At 43.1% G+C, this 19,828-nt stretch overlaps 1 protein-coding gene across 1 annotated transcript in view; it reads left to right on the top strand.

Annotated features, from left to right (window-relative positions):
- LOC129830803 (collagen alpha-2(VIII) chain-like) overlaps positions 1 to 19,828 on the top strand; it is a 108,839-nt gene that overhangs the window by 77,066 nt on the left and 11,945 nt on the right. The window contains exon 2 of the mRNA XM_055893543.1: positions 9,112 to 9,302. Within this exon, the coding sequence (XP_055749518.1) occupies positions 9,128 to 9,302 (175 nt within the window). The 5' untranslated portion in view covers positions 9,112 to 9,127. The remainder of the gene's footprint in view (positions 1 to 9,111; positions 9,303 to 19,828) is intronic.

A 19,828-nucleotide genomic window follows, 5' to 3' on the forward strand; every position in this document is an offset into this window, starting at 1 on the left:
AGGCTGACTGACTGGCAGTAGAGTTCTACTGTTAACCAGACTGACTCACTGGCAGTAGAGTTCTAATGCTAACCAGGCTGACTGACTGGCAGTAGAGTTCTACTGTTAACCAGACTGACTCACTGGCAGTAGAGTTCTACTGTTAACCAGACTGACTCACTGGCAGTAGAGTTCTAATGCACACCAGGCTGACTGACTGGCAGTAGAGTTCTACTGTTAACCAGACTGACTCACTGGCAGTAGAGTTCTACTGTTAACCAGACTGACTCACTGGCAGTAAAGTTCTAATGTTAACCAGGCTGACTGACTGGCGGTAGAGTTCTAATGTTAACCAGGCTGACTGACTGGCAGTAGAGTTCTACTGTTAACCAGACTGACTCACTGGCAGTAGAGTTCTAATGCTAACCAGGCTGATTGACTGGCAGTAGAGTTCTACTGTTAACCAGACTGACTCATTGGCAGTAGAGTTCTAATGCTAACCAGACTGACTCACTGGCAGTAGAGTTCTAATGCTAAACAGACTGACTCACTGGCAGTAGAGTTCTAATGTTAACCAGACTGACTCACTGGCAGTAGAGTTCTAATGTTAACCAGACTGACTCACTGGCACTAGAGTACTAATGTTAACCAGACTGACTCACTGGAGGTAGAGTTCTAATGTTAAACAGATTGACTCACTGGCAGTAGAGTTCTAATGTTAACCAGACTGACTCACTGGCACTAGAGTACTAATGTTAACCAGACTGACTCACTGGCAGTAGAGTTCTAATGTTAAACAGATTGACTCACTGGCAGTAGAGTTCTAATGTTAACCAGGCTGACTTACTGGCACTAGAGTTCTAATGTTAACCAGACTGACTTACTGGCACTAGAGTTCTAATGTTAACCAGACTGACTCACTGGCAGTAGAGTTCTAATGTTAACCAGAATGACTCACTGGCACTAGAATTATAATGTTAACCAGACTGACTCACTGGCAGTACAGTTCTAATGTTAACCAGACTGACTCACTGGCACTAGAGTTCTAATGTTAACCAGACTGACTCACTGGCAGTAGAGTTCTAATGCTAACCAGGCTGACTGACTGGCAGTAGAGTTCTACTGTTAACCAGACTGACTCACTGGCAGTAGAGTTCTAATGCTAAACAGACTGACTCACTGGCAGTAGAGTTCTAATGTTAACCAGACTGACTCACTGGCAGTAGAGTTCTAATGTTAACCAGACTGACTCACTGGCACTAGAGTACTAATGCTAACCAGACCGACTCACTGGCAGTAGAGTTCTCTTGTTAACCAGACTGACTCACTGGCAGTAGAGTTATAATGTTAACCAGACTGACTTACTGGCACTGGAGATCTAATGTTAACCAGACTGACTTACTGGCACTAGAGTTCTAATGTTATCCAGACTGACTCACTGGCAGTAGAGTTCTAATGTTAACCAGACTGACTCACTGGCAGTAGAGTTATAATGTTAACCAGACTGACTCACTGGCAGAAGAGTTATAATGTTAACCAGACTGACTCACTGGAAGTAGAGTTCTAATGTTAACCAGACTGACTCCCTGGCAGTAGAGTTCTAATGTTAACCAGACTGACTCACTGGCAGGACAGTTCTAATGTTAACCAGACTGACTTACTGGCACTAGAGTTCTAATGTTAACCAGAATGACTCACTGGCACTAGAATTCTAATGTTAACCAGACTGATTCACTGGCAGAACAGTTCTAATGTTAACCAGACTGACTCACTGGCTGTAAAGTTCTACTGTTTACCAGACTGACTCTCTGGCAGTAGAGTTTTGATGTTAACCAGACTGACTCACTGGCACTAGAGTTCTAATGCTAACCAGACCGACTCACTGGCAGTAGAGTTCTCTTGTTAACCAGACTGACTGACTGGCAGTAGAGTTCTAATGTTAACCAGACGGACTTACTGGCACTAGAATTATAATGTTAACCAGACTGACTCACTGGCAGTACAGTTCTAATGTTAACCAGACTGACTCACTGGCACTAGAGTTCTAATGTTAACCAGACTGACTCACTGGCAGTAGAGTTCTAATGCTAACCAGGCTGACTGACTGGCAGTAGAGTTCTACTGTTAACCAGACTGACTCACTGGCAGTAGAGTTCTAATGCTAAACAGACTGACTCACTGGCAGTACAATTCTAATGTTAACCAGACTGACTCACTGGCAGTAGAGTTCTAATGTTAACCAGACTGACTCACTGGCAGTAGAGTTCTAATGTTAACCAGACTGACTTACTGGCACTAGAGTTCTAATGTTAACCAGACTGACTTACTGGCACTAGAGTTCAAATGTTAACAAGACTGAATCAATGGCACTAGTGTTCTAATGTTAACCAGACTGACTCACTGGCACTAGAATTCTAATGTTAACCAGACTGGTTCACTGGCAGTAGAGTTCTAATGTTAACCAGACTGACTCACTGGCACTAGAGTTCTAATGTTAACCAGACTGACTCACTGGCTGTAAAGTTCTACTGTTAACCAGACTGACTCACTGGCAGTAGAGTTCTAATACTAACCAGACTGACTTACTGGCACTAGAGTTCTAATGTTAATCAGACTGACTCACTGGCTGTAGAGTTCTAATGTTAACCAGACTGACTCACTGGCAGTAGATTTCTAATGTTAACCAGACTGACTCACTGGCAGTAGAGTTCTAGTGTTAACCAGACTGACTCACTGGCACTAGAGTTCTAATGTTAAACAGACTGACTCACTGGCACTAGAGTTCTCTTGTTAACCAGACTGACTCACTGGCTGTAGTGTTCTAATGTTAACCAGACTGACTCACTGGCTGTAAAGTTATACTGTTAACCAGACTGACTCACTGGCTGTAAAGTTCTACTGTTAACCAGACTGACTCACTGGCAGTAGTGTTCTAATGCTAACCAGACTGACTCACTGGCACTAGAGTTCTAATGTTAACCAGACTTACTCACTGGCTGTAGAGTTCTAATGTTAACCAGACTGACTCACTGGCTGTAGAGTTCTAATGTTAACCAGAGTGACTCACTGGCACTAGAGTTCTAATGCTAACCAGACTGATTCACTGGCAATAGAGTTATAATGTTAACCAGACTGACTCACTGGCACTAGAGTTCTAATGCTAACCAGACTGACTCACTGGCAGTAGAGTTCTCTTGTTAACCAGACTGACTCACTGGCAGTAGAGTTCTAATGTTAACCAGACTGACTCACTGGCAGTAGAGTTCTAATGTTACCCAGACTGACTCACTGGCAGTAGAGTTATAATGTTAACCAGACTGACTCACTGGCACTAGAGTTCTAATGCTAACCAGACCGTCTCACTGGCAGTAGCGTTCTCTTGTTAACCAGACTGACTCACTGGCAGTAGAGTTCTAATGTTAACCAGACTGACTCACTGGCTGTAGAGTTCTAATGTTAACCAGACTGACTCACTGGCACTAGAGTTCTAATGTTAACCAGACTGACTTACTGGCACTAGAGTTCTAATGTTAACCAGACTGACTCACTGGCACTAGAATTCTAATGTTAACCAGACTGACTCACTGGCTGTAGAGTTCTAATGTTAACCAGACTGACTCACTGGCACTAGAGTTCTAATGTTAACCAGACTGACTTACTGGCACTAGAGTTCTAATGTTAACCAGACTGACTCACTGGCACTAGAATTCTAATGTTAACCAGACTGACTCACTGACAGTAGAGTTCTAATGTTAACCAGACTGACTTACTGGCACTAGAGTTCTAATGTTAACCAGACTGACTCACTGGCACTAGAATTCTAATGTTAACCAGACTGACTCACTGACAGTAGAGTTCTAATGTTAACCAGACTGACTCACTGGCACTGGAGTTCTAATGTTAACCAGACTGACTCACTGGCTGTAAAGTTCTACTGTTAACCAGACTGACTCACTGGCAGTAGAGTTCTAATGCTAACCAGACTGACTCACTGGCACTAGAGTTCTAATGTTAATGAGACTGACTCACTGGCTGTAGAGTTCTAATGTTAACCAGACTGACTCACTGGCACTAGAGTTCTAATGTTAACCAGACTGACTCACTGGCTGTAGAGTTCTAATGTTAACCAGACTGACTCACTGGCAGTAGAGTTATAATGTTAACCAGACTGACTCACTGGCTGTAAAGTTCTACTGTTAACCAGACTGACTCACTGGCAGTAGAGTTCTAATGCTAACCAGACTGACTCACTGGCACTAGAGTTATATTGTTAACCTGACTGACTCACTGGCAGTAGAGTTCTAATGCTAACCAGACTGACTCACTGGCAGTAGAGTTCTAATGTTAACCAGACTGACTCACTGGCTTTAAAGTTCTACTGTTAACCAGACTGACTCACTGGCACTAGACTTCTAATGTTAACCAGACTGACTCACTGGCTGTAAAGTTCTACTGTTAACCAGACTGACTCACTGGCAGTAGAGTTCTAACGCTAACCAGACTGACTCACTGGCACTAGAGTTCTAATGTTATCCAGACTTACTCACTGGCTGTAGAGTTCTAATGTTAACCAGACTGACTCACTGGCAGTAGAGTTCTAATGCTAACCAGACTGACTCACTGGCAGTAGAGTTCTAATGCTAACCAGACTGATTCACTGGCAGTACAGTTCTAATGTTAACCAGACTGACTAACTGGCTGTAAAGTTCTACTGTTTACCAGACTGACTCACTGGCAGTAGAGTTTTGATGTTAACCAGACTGACTCACTGGCAGTAGAGTTCTAATGATAAACAGACTGACTCACTGTCAGTAGAGTTATAATGTTAACCAGACTGACTCACTGGCACTAGAGTTCTAATGCTAACCAGACCGACTCACTGGCAGTAGAGTTCTCTTGTTAACCAGACTGACTCACTGGCAGTAGAGTTCTAATGTTAACCAGACTGACTTACTGGCACTAGAGTTCTAATGTTAACCAGACTGACTTACTGGCACTAGAGTTCAAATGTTAACAAGACTGAATCAATGGCACTAGTGTTCTAATGTTAACCAGACTGACTCACTGGCACTAGAATTCTAATGTTAACCAGACTGATTCACTGGCAGTAGAGTTCTAATGTTAACCAGACTGACTCACTGGCACTAGAGTTCTAATGTTAACCAGACTGACTCACTGGCTGTAAAGTTCTACTGTTAACCAGACTGACTCACTGGCAGTAGAGTTCTAATACTAACCAGACTGACTTACTGGCACTAGAGTTCTAATGTTAATCAGACTGACTCACTGGCTGTAGAGTTCTAATGTTAACCAGACTGACTCACTGGCAGTAGATTTCTAATGTTAACGAGACTGACTCACTGGCAGTAGAGTTCTAATGTTAACCAGACTGACTCACTGGCACTAGAGTTCTAATGTTAAACAGACTGACTCACTGGCACTAGAGTTCTCTTGTTAACCAGACTGACTCACTGGCTGTAGTGTTCTAATGTTAACCAGACTGACTCACTGGCTGTAAAGTTATACTGTTAACCAGACTGACTCACTGGCTGTAAAGTTCTACTGTTAACCAGACTGACTCACTGGCAGTAGTGTTCTAATGCTAACCAGACTGACTCACTGGCACTAGAGTTCTAATGTTAACCAGACTTACTCACTGGCTGTAGAGTTCTAATGTTAACCAGACTGACTTACTGGCACTAGAGTTCTAATGTTAACCAGACTGACTCACTGGCACTAGAATTCTAATGTTAACCAGACTGACTCACTGACAGTAGAGTTCTAATGTTAACCAGACTGACTCACTGGCACTGGAGTTCTAATGTTAACCAGACTGACTCACTGGCTGTAAAGTTCTACTGTTAACCAGACTGACTCACTGGCAGTAGAGTTCTAATGCTAACCAGACTGACTTACTGGCACTAGAGTTCTAATGTTAATGAGACTGACTCACTGGCTGTAGAGTTCTAATGTTAACCAGACTGACTCACTGGCAGTAGAGTTCTAATGTTAACCAGACTGACTCACTGGCACTAGAATTCTAATGTTAACCAGACTGACTCACTGGCACTAGATTTCTAATGTTAACCAGACTTACTCACTGGCTGTAGAGTTCTAATGTTAACCAGACTGACTCACTGGCTGTAAAGTTTTACTGTTAACCAGACTGACTCACTGGCTGTAAAGTTCTACTGTTAACCAGACTGACTCACTGGCAGTAGAGTTCTAATGCTAACCAGACTGACTCACTGGCACTAGAGTTATATTGTTAACCTGACTGACTCACTGGCAGTAGAGTTCTAATGCTAACCAGACTGACTCACTGGCAGTAGAGTTCTAATGTTAACCAGACTGACTCACTGGCTTTAAAGTTCTACTGTTAACCAGACTGACTCACTGGCACTAGACTTCTAATGTTAACCAGACTGACTCACTGGCTGTAAAGTTCTACTGTTAACCAGACTGACTCACTGGCAGTAGAGTTCTAACGCTAACCAGACTGACTCACTGGCACTAGAGTTCTAATGTTATCCAGACTTACTCACTGGCTGTAGAGTTCTAATGTTAACCAGACTGACTCACTGGCAGTAGAGTTCTAATGCTAACCAGACTGACTCACTCGCACTAGAGTTCTAATGTTAACCAGACTGACTCACTGGCAGTAGAGTTCTAATGCTAACCAGACTGACTCACTGGCAGTAGAGTTCTAATGTTAACCAGACTTACTCACTGGCACTAGAGTTCTAATGTTAACCAGACTGACTCACTGGCAGTAGAGTTCTAATGCTAACCAGACTGACTCACTGGCACTAGAGTTCTAATGTTAACCAGACTGACTCACTGGCTGTAGAGTTCTAATGTTAACCAGACTGACTCACTGGCTGTAGAGTTCTAATGTTAACCAGACTGACTCACTGGCTGTAGAGTTCTAATGTTAACCAGACTGACTCACTGGCAGTAGAGTTCTAATGTTAACCAGACTGACTCACTGGCTGTAAAGTTCTACTGTTAACCAGACTGACTCACTGGCACTAGACTTCTAATGTTAACCAGACTGACTCACTGGCTGTAAAGTTCTACTGTTAACCAGACTGACTCACTGGCACTAGAGTTCTAATGTTAACCAGACTGACTCACTGGCTGTAAAGTTCTAATGTTAACTAGACTGACTCACTGGCACTAGAGTTCTAATGTTAACCAGACTGACTCACTGGCTGTATAGTTCTAATGTTAACCAGACTGACTCACTGGCAGTAGAGTTCTAATGTTAACCAGATATGTTCTGCATCATCTGATTATTGAGTATTATTTGTCATTTAGAGAATACGGTTTTGTTCTCTGGAATGACCAAAATCTAAGCTCTTGTGATGTCAAGGGCATGAATCCTCCTCACACATGATCAAATGTAAACAAATTCAGCCAGCCAAGTACCAACCCCTGCGCTACCACTGCTCTCTCTCTCTCTCTCTCCCTCTCGTTTGCCTCTTCCCTCTCTCCACCTCTTTCCTCTCTCTCTGTCTCTCTTCATCTCTCTCTCTCTCTCTCTCTCTCTCTCTCTCTCTCTCTCTCTCTCTCTCTCTCTCTCTCTCTCTCTCTCTCTCTCTCTCTCTCTCTGTGTATCTCTTCACCTCTCTCTCTCTCTCTCTCCTCTCCTCTCAGCTCTCTCTCTCTCTCTCTCTCTCTCTCTTCATCTCTCTCTCACTTCAATTCAATTCAATTCAAGGGGCTTTATTGGCATGGGAAACATGTGTTAACATTGCCAAAGCAAATGAGGTAGACAATACACAAAAGTGAAACAAACAAAACGAATCAACAGTAAACATTACACATACAACAGTTTCAAAACAATAAAGACATTACGAGTGTCATATTAAATATATACAGTGTTGTAACAATGTACAAATGGTTAAAGCACACAAGTTAAAATAAGTAAGCATAAATATGGGTTGTATTTACAATGGTGTTTGTTTTTCACTGGTTGCCCTTTTCTTGTGGCAACAGGTCACAAATCTTGCTGCTGTGATGGCACACTGTGGAATTTCACCCAGTAGATATGGGAGTTTATCAAAGTTGGATTTGTTTTCGAATTATTTGTGGATCTGTGTGATCTGAGGGAAATATGTGTCTCTAATATGGTCACACATTGGGCAGGAGGTTAGGAAGTGCAGCTCAGTTTCCACCTCATTTTGTGGGCAGTGTGCACATAGCCTGTCTTCTCTTGAGAGCCATGTCTGCCTACGGCGGCCTTTCTCAATAGCAAGGCTATGCTCACTGAGTCTGTACATAGTCAAAGCTTTCCTTAAGTTTGGGTCAGTCACAGTGGTCAGGTATTCTGCCACTGTGTACTCTCTGTTTAGGGCCAAATAGCATTCTAGTTTGCTCTGTTTTTTTGTTAATTCTTTCCAATGTGTCAAGTAATTATCTTTTTGTTTTCTCATGATTTGGTTGGGTCTAATTGTGCTGTTGTCCTGGGGCTTTGTGGGGTGTGTTTGTGTTTGTGTTTGTGAACAGAGCCCTAGGACCAGCTTGCTTAGGGGACTCTTCTCCAGGTTCATCTCTCTGTAGGTGATGGCTTTGTTATGGAAGGTTTGGGAATCGCTTCCTTTTAGGTGGTTGTAGAATTTAACGGCTCTTTTCTGGATTTTGATAATTAGTGGGTATTAGGGGATATTTTTGCAGAATTCTGCATGCAGAGTCTCAATTTGGTGTTTGCCCCATTTTGTGAAATCTTGGTTGGTGAGCGGACCCCAGACCTCACAACCATAAAGGGCAATGGGCTCTATGACTGATTCAAGTATTTTTAGCCAGATCCTAACTGGTATGTTGAAATTTATGTTCCTTTTGATGGCATAGAATGCCCTTCTTGCCTTGTCTCTCAGATCGTTCACAGCTTTGTGGAAGTTACCTGTGGTGCTGATGTTTAGGCCGAGGTATGTATAGTTTTTTGTGTGCTCTAGGGCAACGGTGTCTAGATGGAATTTGTGGTCCTGGCGACTGGACCTTTTTTGGAACACCATTATTTTGGTCTTACTGAGATTTACTCTCTCTCTCTCTCTCTCTCTCACACACAGTCCAATGACCAAACAATCATGAATATCTCAACCTCTCATTTTCTCATTCTCTCCAATCCAGTTGCTAGCGGCTAAACATGGAGCCGGGGAGTCTGATGACCATGCTGTTGGCTCCTGTCTGTGTGCTGCTGCTGCTGGGGGGCCGTGTCCTTGGAGGAGGCTACCCCCCCATGCCCCAGATGAAGTACATGCAGCCCATGATGAAGGGCCCTGTGGGACCTCCCTTCCGAGAGGGCAAGGGACAGTATCTCGGTGAGAGTGAGAGTGAGAGTGAGAGTGAGAGTGAGAGTGTGTGTGTGTGTGTGTGTGTGTGTGTGTGTGTGTGTGTGTGTGTGTGTGTGTGTGTGTGTGTGTGTGTGTGTGTGTGTGTGTGAGTGTGTAGTACGTCACGCAGCGGTAAAGGTATGCGGGAAGCAGGAGGGAAGGTTTTCACTGATTACCCACTAGCTTAAGCCTGCATAGCAGCCTCTGCCCGCAGGAGCCACAGCCCAGGATTGAATGCATATGAATGCTTGGATGTGGCTTACGGAAGCTCTGGTTCATAAATATAGCAGAGAGAAAAGATGAGATGGGAGAGGAGGCCAAAGAGAAGGAGGATGGGAAAACAGAAATATAGCAGAGAGAAGAAATGAGATGGGAGAGGAGGCGAAAGAGAAGAAGGATGGGAAAACAGAAATATAGCAGAGAGAAGAGATGAGATGGGAGAGGAGGCCAAAGAGGAGGAGGATGGGAAAACAGAAATATAGCAGAGAGAAGAGATGAGATGGGAGAGGAGGCCAAAGAGAAGGAGGATGGGAAAACAGAAATATAGCAGAGAGAAGAGATGAGATGGGAGAGGAGGCCAAAGAGAAGGAGGATGGGAAAACAGAAATATAGCAGAGAGAAGAGATGAGATGGGAGAGGAGGCCAAAGAGAAGAAGGATGGGAAAACAGAAATATAGCAGAGAGAAGAGATGAGATGGGAGAGGAGGCCAAAGAGAAGAAGGATGGGAAAACAGAAATATAGCAGAGAGAAGAGATGAGATGGGAGAGGAGGCCAAAGAGGAGGAGGATGGGAAAACAGAAATATAGCAGAGAGAAGAGATGAGATGGGAGAGGAGGCCAAAGAGAAGGAGGATGGGAAAACAGAAATATAGCAGAGAGAAGAGATGAGATGGGAGAGGAGGCCAAAGAGGAGGAGGATGGGAAAACAGAAATATAGCAGAGAGAAGAGATGAGATGGGAGAGGAGGCCAAAGAGAAGGAGGATGGGAAAACAGAAATATAGCAGAGAGAAGAGATGAGATGGGAGAGGAGGCCAAAGAGAAGGAGGATGGGAAAACAGAAATATAGCAGAGAGAAGAGATGAGATGGGAGAGGAGGCCAAAGAGAAGGAGGATGGGAAAACAGAAATATAGCAGAGAGAAGAAATGAGATGGGAGAGGAGGCGAAAGAGAAGAAGGAAGGGAAAACAGAAATATAGCAGAGAGAAGAGATGAGATGGGAGAGGAGGCCAAAGAGGAGGAGGATGGGAAAACAGAAATATAGCAGAGAGAAGAGATGAGATGGGAGAGGAGGCCAAAGAGAAGGAGGATGGGAAAACAGAAATATAGCAGAGAGAAGAGATGAGATGGGAGAGGAGGCCAAAGAGAAGGAGGATGGGAAAACAGAAATATAGCAGAGAGAAGAGATGAGATGGGAGAGGAGGCCAAAGAGAAGAAGGATGGGAAAACAGAAATATAGCAGAGAGAAGAGATGAGATGGGAGAGGAGGCCAAAGAGAAGAAGGATGGGAAAACAGAAATATAGCAGAGAGAAGAGATGAGATGGGAGAGGAGGCCAAAGAGGAGGAGGATGGGAAAACAGAAATATAGCAGAGAGAAGAGATGAGATGGGAGAGGAGGCCAAAGAGAAGGAGGATGGGAAAACAGAAATATAGCAGAGAGAAGAGATGAGATGGGAGAGGAGGCCAAAGAGGAGGAGGATGGGAAAACAGAAATATAGCAGAGAGAAGAGATGAGATGGGAGAGGAGGCCAAAGAGAAGGAGGATGGGAAAACAGAAATATAGCAGAGAGAAGAGATGAGATGGGAGAGGAGGCCAAAGAGAAGGAGGATGGGAAAACAGAAATATAGCAGAGAGAAGAGATGAGATGGGAGAGGAGACCAAAGAGGAGGAGGATGGGAAAACAGAAATATAGCAGAGAGAAGAGATGAGATGGGAGAGGAGGCCAAAGAGAAGGAGGATGGGAAAACAGAAATATAGCAGAGAGAAGAGATGAGATGGGAGAGGAGGCCAAAGAGAAGAAGGATGGGAAAACAGAAATATAGCAGAGAGAAGAGATGAGATGGGAGAGGAGGCCAAAGAGAAGAAGGATGGGAAAACAGAAATATAGCAGAGAGAAGAGATGAGATGGGAGAGGAGGCCAAAGAGAAGAAGGATGGGAAAACAGAAATATAGCAGAGAGAAGAGATGAGATGGGAGAGGAGGCCAAAGAGAAGAAGGATGGGAAAACAGAAATATAGCAGAGAGAAGAGATGAGATGGGAGAGGAGGCCAAAGAGGAGGAGGATGGGAAAACAGAAATATAGCAGAGAGAAGAGATGAGATGGGAGAGGAGGCCAAAGAGAAGGAGGATGGGAAAACAGAAATATAGCAGAGAGAAGAGATGAGATGGGAGAGGAGGCCAAAGAGAAGGAGGATGGGAAAACAGAAATATAGCAGAGAGAAGAGATGAGATGGGAGAGGAGGCCAAAGAGAAGGAGGATGGGAAAACAGAAATATAGCAGAGAGAAGAGATGAGATGGGAGAGGAGGCCAAAGAGAAGGAGGATGGGAAAACAGAAATATAGCAGAGAGAAGAGATGAGATGGGAGAGGAGGCCAAAGAGAAGGAGGATGGGAAAACAGAAATATAGCAGAGAGAAGAGATGAGATGGGAGAGGAGGCCAAAGAGAAGGAGGATGGTAAAACAACTCTGAGGAGGTTCTTAAGAGCGATGCCAAGGCTGAACCATTTTAAGGTCTCTGAAGAACCATACTAAAATCCAAAACCAGAAATGTTTTGGAACTCCTGGACCGGAATTAGATAGCCCCGCTGTAGGGTTTTAAGCCTTATTTATATATTTCCCATGGTGCAATTTTGAGTGAATTCTACCACCCATGACTGTGTTTACTAGTGACAGAGACATGGTTGTTGGGTTAATAAATGTTTAGTCTTGTGGTCTTCACCAAGCGAGATCCTAAGTGTTGTTATTAAAATAAATGATTTAAGATAATATAATGTATATTTTATAAGGATTTCTTCTGAGGGCCTAGTTTTACTCTAATACAGTGGACTGAAACTCATGGGTTACAGGCCACATCAGGCCTCCAAGTCACATTATGCTGGCTTGCAAAGTGATGTGTAATTCCTGTTGGAATCCAGCGAGAGTGGGGATATCTAACAACTTGAATTATTATTCACCCGCAAACTGCATTAAGAATAATTGCTAGGGTTGGGAAGACTAAGAAATGAGACTAACTTAAACATCTAAACTGGAACAACCATTTCAGTAACAAGTGCAATAAGTCCAAGTAACTGGAATAGTTTAGAACAATATGCAGTCGTATGAAAAAGTTTGGGCACCCCTCTGAGGCTGCATAATAATTGACTCTGTCGTCACAGAAAATGATCACAGTGGCATGCCATTCATTTTCTAATAAAAGCTGAGTACTGGGGTATTGTCCAGACAAAGATTGTTAGTGTAGCAATATTAAGTTGTATGAAATTAAATCAGATGTGAAAAATAGGCTATGCAAAAATGTGGGCACCCTTGTCATTCTGTTGATTTGAATACCTGTAACTACTTAGCACTGAATAATTGGAACACACAATTGGTTTGGGGAGCTCATTATGCCTTGAACTTCATAGACAAGTGCATCCAATCATGAGAAAAGGTATTTAAGGTGGCCAATTGCAAGTTGTTGTTCTCTTTGACTCTCCTCTGAAGAGTGGCAACATGGGGGCCTCAAAACAACTCTCAAATGACCTGAAAACAAAGATTGTTCAACATTATGGTTTAGAGGAAGGCTACAAAAAGCTATCGCAGAGATTTAAGCTGTCGGTGTCCACTGTGAGGAACATAGTGAGGAAATGGAAGACCACAGGCACAGTTCTTGTTAAGGCCAGAAGTGGCAGGCCAAGTAAAATATCGGAGAGGCAAAGGCAAAGGATGGCGAGAACGGTCAAAAACAGCCCACAGACCACCTCCAAAGACCTACAACATCATCTTGCTGCAGATGGTGTCACTGTGCATCGTTCAACAATTCAGCGCACTTTACACAAGGAGAAGCTGTATGGGAGAGTGATGCGGAAGAAGCCTTTTCTGCACACACTCCACAAACAGAGTCGCTTGAGGTATGCAAACGCACATTTGGACAAGCCAGCTTCATTTTGGAATAAGGTGCTGTGGACTGATGAAACAAAGATTGAGTTATTTGGTCATAACAAGGGACGTTATGCATGGCGGCAAAAGAACACAGCGTTCCAAGAAAAACACTTGCTACCCACAGTAAAATTTGGTGGGGGTTCCATCATGCTGTGGGGCTGTGTGGCCGCATGGATTCCACTCAATATCAGCAGATTCTTGGGAATAATGTTGAAGAATCAGTCATAAAGTTGACGTTACACCGGCACTGGATATTTCAACAAGACAACGACCCAAAACACTGCTCAAAATCTACCCGGGCATTTATGCAGAGGAACAAGTACAATGTTCTGGAATGGCCATCCCAGTCCCCAGACCTGAATATCATTGAGAATCTGTGGGATGATTTGAAGCGGGCTGTCCATGCTCGGCAACCATCAAACCTAACTGAACTGGAGATGTTTTGTAAGGAGGAATGGTCCAAAATACCTTCATCCAGAATCCAGACATTCATTAGAGGCTATGGGAAGTGTCTAGAGGCTGTTATTTTAGCAAAAGGAGGCTCTACTAAATATTGATGTGATTTTTCTATTGGGGTGTCCACATTTATGCACCTGTCTAATTTTGTTTTGATGCATATTGCACATTTTCTGTTAATCCAATAAACCTCCTTTCACTACTGAAATATTACTGTGTCCATCAGTTATTTGATAGATCAAAATGAAATTGCTGATCCAAACACCCAATTATTTATAAATGGAAATCATGGAAATTGTCAGGGGTGCCCAAACTTTTTAATACAACTGTATGTATATATTGTACATATATATTCCGCCTGGAATAGTTTAGAACAATATACGTTATATTGAGTAGCATAAGATAATTTCATCAATATACATGCAAAAACATAGATATTGAATAAAACAATTCTACAGATCAACCTCCAATAGAGCATGCTGGGAAATGTGTTAATGATGGGCGTGGTTTTGGTTCAACTGTGGTTATTAACACCAACACTGGGGTTCTTTTACACCACTGAGTGTTAATTTAACTGAACTCTTTGCAGTGTTAATTTAACTGAACTCTTTGCAGTGTTAATTTAACTCTTGAATTAAACACCAGAAATGTTACACTGAAAAATCAACACTCGTTAATACTGGCCAATTTGCTGTGTGCTATGAAAGGGACATAGTGTATCTGCAGGCTTCCACACATTTCAAGAACCTTTTAGAATTCTGAAGAACCTTAGATGCCACATTTAGAACCCCACACTTAACTCAAAGGTTATTCATCGGGCAAGAGTTCTCAGAGGAACCTTAAGTGCTGAGGAAGAACCATTTAAGAACATTTTTTTCTTCTTCAGTGTACTAAAGGAGGGGATGGAGAGAGAAAGTGGATTGTTGGAAATAGGGATATTTTGATGATGATTGAGCCAGAGAGAACGTTACATTCCCCAACAGTGAAAATGTACCTCTCTTCTAGGAAAACAGAGAGATAAATTAGATTAAAGAAAGAAGCCAACGCTCTCTGTATCTTTCATTGTCGACAGATAGAGTTCAAAGTTCAGCACTTTGATTACAATGGTTAGCATGTGTATTATAAAACTGTGGATGTAAGCAAGGTAATGATGCTCTTACCTAATGTCTTACAGATAGTGAGGTCAGATAGAGTTCTCCCACTCTGTTCAACTCAATAGCCTCCCAAAAACAGTGCATTCGGAAAGTATTCAGACCCCTTCACTTTTTCCACATTTTGTTAGGTTACAGCCTTTCTAAAATGAATATTATAACCATCACAAGATATTGATCCATCCAAATCCATTGTCATTGTCTTGATTTGAAGTTTGAGGTTGCCAGTAGCATCTCACTGCCTCTAACAGACAGCCAGTAGAATCTCACTGCCTCTCCCAGACAGACAGTAGAATCTCACTGCCTCTCCCAGACGGACAGTAGTATCTCACTGCCTCTCCCAGAGAGCCAGTAGAATCTCACTGCCTCTCCCAGACAGCCAGTAGAATCTCACTGCCTCTCCCAGACAGCCAGTAGCATCTCATTGCCTCTCCCAGACAGACAGTAGAATCTCACTGCCTCTCCCAGACAGCCAGTAGAATCTCACTGCCTCTCCCAGACGGACAGTAGCATCTCACTGCCTCTCCCAGAGAGCCAGTAGAATCTCACTGCCTCTCCCAGAGAGCCAGTATAATCTCACTGCCTCTCCCAGAGAGCCAGTAGCATCTCACTGCCTCTCCCAGACAGACAGTAGAATCTCACTGCCTCTCCCAGACAGCCAGTATAATCTCACTGCCTCTCCCAGACAGCCAGTAGCATCTCACTGCCTCTCCCAGAGAGCCAGGAGAATCTCACTGCCTCTCCCAGAGAGCCAGTAGAATCTCACTGCCTCTCCCAGACAGACAGTAGAATCTCATTGCCTCTCCCAGACGGCCAGTAGCATCTCACTGCCTCTCCCAGAGAGCCAGTACTATTTCTTGGATCAAGGAACCTCATGATCTATATAATTAGGACAAATATCCAAACATGGGTTCATAAGGACAAACTACTTGTAGGACAAAATATCATCAGAGACATTCACAAAAACCACCAACATAGAGAAGAAAACAGTATATCCATTTCTCCCTCACCGACATCCAGGTTGTATATTTGATATGGAGGCCATCCCAGAGCGAGACAGGACAGACACATATATTTGTGTAGTAAAGCCTGTGCCTTATTTGTCCTTGGTGGGCAGTAAAAAGACAGTGCGGAGACTACGCCTCTTTGCCTTCTCTGGGTCTAGTAGGACTTGGCAGGGGTTCACTAGGTCTGATGAGGCTCTGATTGCCCACTGTTTTCTGAGCTCCGCTGGGTTCCGCTAGGCCCTGCACAGTGTGTGTGTGTGTGTGTTTGTGTGTGTGTGAGTGTGTGCTAGACTCTGGTAGGCCTTGTTCCTCCCACCATCTGGTTGCCGTTACCACTGTTTTTTACTTTAGACAGTCAGACACTGTGTTTGTATTTGAGTCCCCAACAACTGGAGGTTCTGGTTTTCAAGGGAAATGGAAAGAAAGCCTGTGACAGGACATCCACTTTTGGACGTTAAAGGTGCAATATGCAGAAATCGCTCTGCCATTTCCTGTTTGCAAAAATTCGAATAGTTCTCTTAATTTCAGTTTATGTGAGAAAACAAGCAATGTATAGCGTAGAGCAGTGGTCACTAACCGGTCGATCACAATCGACTGCTCAATCTCCAAGACATTCCTAATCGATCTCCAAACATGTCTATAAAAAAGCTAACGATAAAGCCTTGCGTTCATATTTTTTAAAATTGGTTTCGTGTTTTTGGCGATAGGCAGCCCTAGTGCCGGGAAGGCAAAGTGTTCCCATTTTGAACCATTTCATGTGTCAACACTGCTCCCTCGCTCCTCTCAGACTGACCATCAGATGCAGGCCGTCAGTTCAGTAAAAAAAAAGAAGCTAATTATTATGCTCACTCAGCTGTGCCTCACAAGTAAAACAACAAATTAATTTCAAAATGGTCTGAGAAGAACAACATTTGCAATTCAACTATAGCCAATATGCAGTGATAATATATTGGGCCAATAGCTTACTGCACAAACCTCATTGCTACAGAATTGTTTTAATTGGTTAATGTTGCATATGCTTACATTTCATATTTAAAAAAAAATCTGAGCAGTAGATCTCGGCTTGTAATTTGACTCAGAAAGTGATCTTGGTTGGTGACCACTGGTGTATCGAATCGTTGTACCATCTAAACCGCAATAAAATATATTTTCAAAAAACCAAAAATATTTAATTTTCAACTGTTTGAAGTTAGTGTACTAAAAGCGAAAGCAAAAAATTTAAAAACAAATCCTAAGAACAGGAAGTATAGAAATAGCACACATAGAACAGATCTACCACTTCATAGACTTCCTTCTAACGACGATGACAGATCTATAACTCACAATACTATGTGAATCTGATCGGGTAGCACAAAAAGTTACATATTTCAGCTTTAACAAGACTCCACTCCATCTGAACTCCTCATCAACATTTACTGGACAGGTTGAACAGCGCAGACCCTCCCTGAACAGCTTTTTTCTTCTTCTCGTCAAGACCAGTATGTAGGGGATCTATACTGAACAAGAATATATCAGCAACATGTAAAGTGTTGGTATCATGTTTCATGAGCTGAAATAAAAGATCCCAGAAATGTTCCATAAGCATTAAAACCTTATTTCGCAAAAATGTTGTGCACAAATGTGTTTACATCCCTGATAGTGAGCATTTGTCCTTTGCCAAGATAATCCATCCACCTGACAGGTGTGGCATATCAAGAAGCTGATTAAATATCATGATCATTAAACAGGTGCACCTTGTGCTGGGGAGAGTAAAAGGCCACTCTAAATGTGCCGTTTTGTCAAAAAACACAATGCCACAGATGTCTTGTTTTGAGGGAGTGTGCAATTGGCATGCTGACTGGAGCAATGACCACCAGAGCTGTTGCCAGAGAATGTAATGTTCATTTCTTTACCATAAGCTGCCTTCAACGTCATTTCAGGGAATATGGCAGTATGTCCAACCGGCCTCACAACCGCAGACCATGTGTAACCACGCCAGCCCAGGGCCTCCACATCCGGCTTCTTCACCTGTGGGATCATCTTAGACCAGCCACCTGGACAGCTGATGAAACTGTGGGTTTGCACAACCGAATAATTTCTGCACAAACTGTCAGAAACCGCGTCAAGGAAGCTCATCTGCATGCTCGTCGTCCTCACCAGGGTCTTGGCCTGACTGCAGTTCGGCCTCGTAATCGACTTCAGTGGGCAAATGCTCACCTTCGATGGCCACTGGCATGCTGGAGAAGTGTGCTCTTCACGGATTAATCCCAGTTTCAACTGTACCGGGCAGATGGCAGATAGCATGTATGACGTTGTGTGGACGAGCGGAATGCTGATGTGAACCAAGGTGGCGGTGGGGTTAACGTATGGGTAGGCATAAGCTACGGACAACAAACACAATTGCATTTTATCGATGGCAATTTGAATCCACAGAGAAACCATGAAGAGATCCTGAGGCCCATTGTCATGCCATTCATCATCCGCCATCACCTCATGTTTCAGCATGATAATGCCCGGCCCCATGTTGCAATGATCTGTACACAACTCCTGGAAGCTGAAAACTTCCCAGTTCTTCCATGGCCTGCATACTCACCAGACATGTCACCATTTGAGCAAGCTTGTGATGCTTTGGACCGACGTGTACGACAGCGTGTTGCAATTCCGACCAATATCCAGCAACTTGGCACAGCCATTGAATAGGAGTGGGATAACATTCCACAAGCCACAATCAACAGCCTGATCAACTCTATGTGAAGGAGATGTGTCGCACTGCATTAGGCAAATGCTGGTCTCACCAGATACTGACTGGTTTTCTGATCCATGCCCCAACTTTTTTTTTTAAGGTTTCTGTGATGAACAGATGATAATCTGTATTCCCAGTCATGTGAAATCCATAGATTAGGGCCTAATTAATTTATTTCAGTTGACAGATTTTCTTATGAACTGTAACTCAGTAAAATCTGTGTTCAGTTTCTTTTACACATGCTACATTAAATTAGTGTGTGTCACGTTCCTGACCTATTTCTGTTAGTTTGTTGTATGTGTTAGTTGGTCAGGACGTGAGTTTGGGTGGGCATTCTATGTTGTCTGTTTCTATGTTGGTTTAGGGTTGTCTGGTATGGCTCTTAATTAGAGGCAGGTGTTTGGCGTTCCTCTAATTGAGAGTCATATTTAGGTAGGTTGTTTCACAGTGTTCGTTGTGGGTGGTTGTCTCCTGTGTCAGTGTTTGTCGCACCATACGGGACTGTTCGGTTTGTTTTTGTACATCGTCATTTTGTGTAGTCTATTTTTCCCTGTTCGTGCGTTCTTCGTGTTATTTGTAAGTTCGTATTGTTCAGGTCTGTCTATACATTTCGGTTTTGTTATTTTGTAGTTTATTCAAGTCTAGGTCGTTTTCTGTCTTCATTGTTTTGTCGTGTCTTTATTAAATTATGTATTCACAACCCGCTGAGCCTTGGTTCAATCACTACTCCTCCTCTTCGGTTGAAGAGGAGGAGAACCACCGTTACAGTGTGTGAGAGGGAGAAGAGGCGAAAGAATAGTGAGAGAGAGATAAAGAGAGAGCATCGGATTCAATTGATGTTTGTGAATGAATTTCTCCGCCTATTCCTCTAGCACTCCCTCCCTCTCAATTCAATTCAAATTACTTTATTTTTCTCTATCTATCTATCTATCTATCTATCTATCTATCTATCTATCTATCTATCTATCTATCTATCTATCTTTCTATCTATCTATCTATCTATCTATCTAACGACCAGTGATTTCTCTCTCAGCTTCCCA

This window comes from Salvelinus fontinalis, chromosome 32 (assembly GCF_029448725.1).
Source record: "Salvelinus fontinalis isolate EN_2023a chromosome 32, ASM2944872v1, whole genome shotgun sequence".
NCBI lineage: Eukaryota > Metazoa > Chordata > Actinopteri > Salmoniformes > Salmonidae > Salvelinus > Salvelinus fontinalis.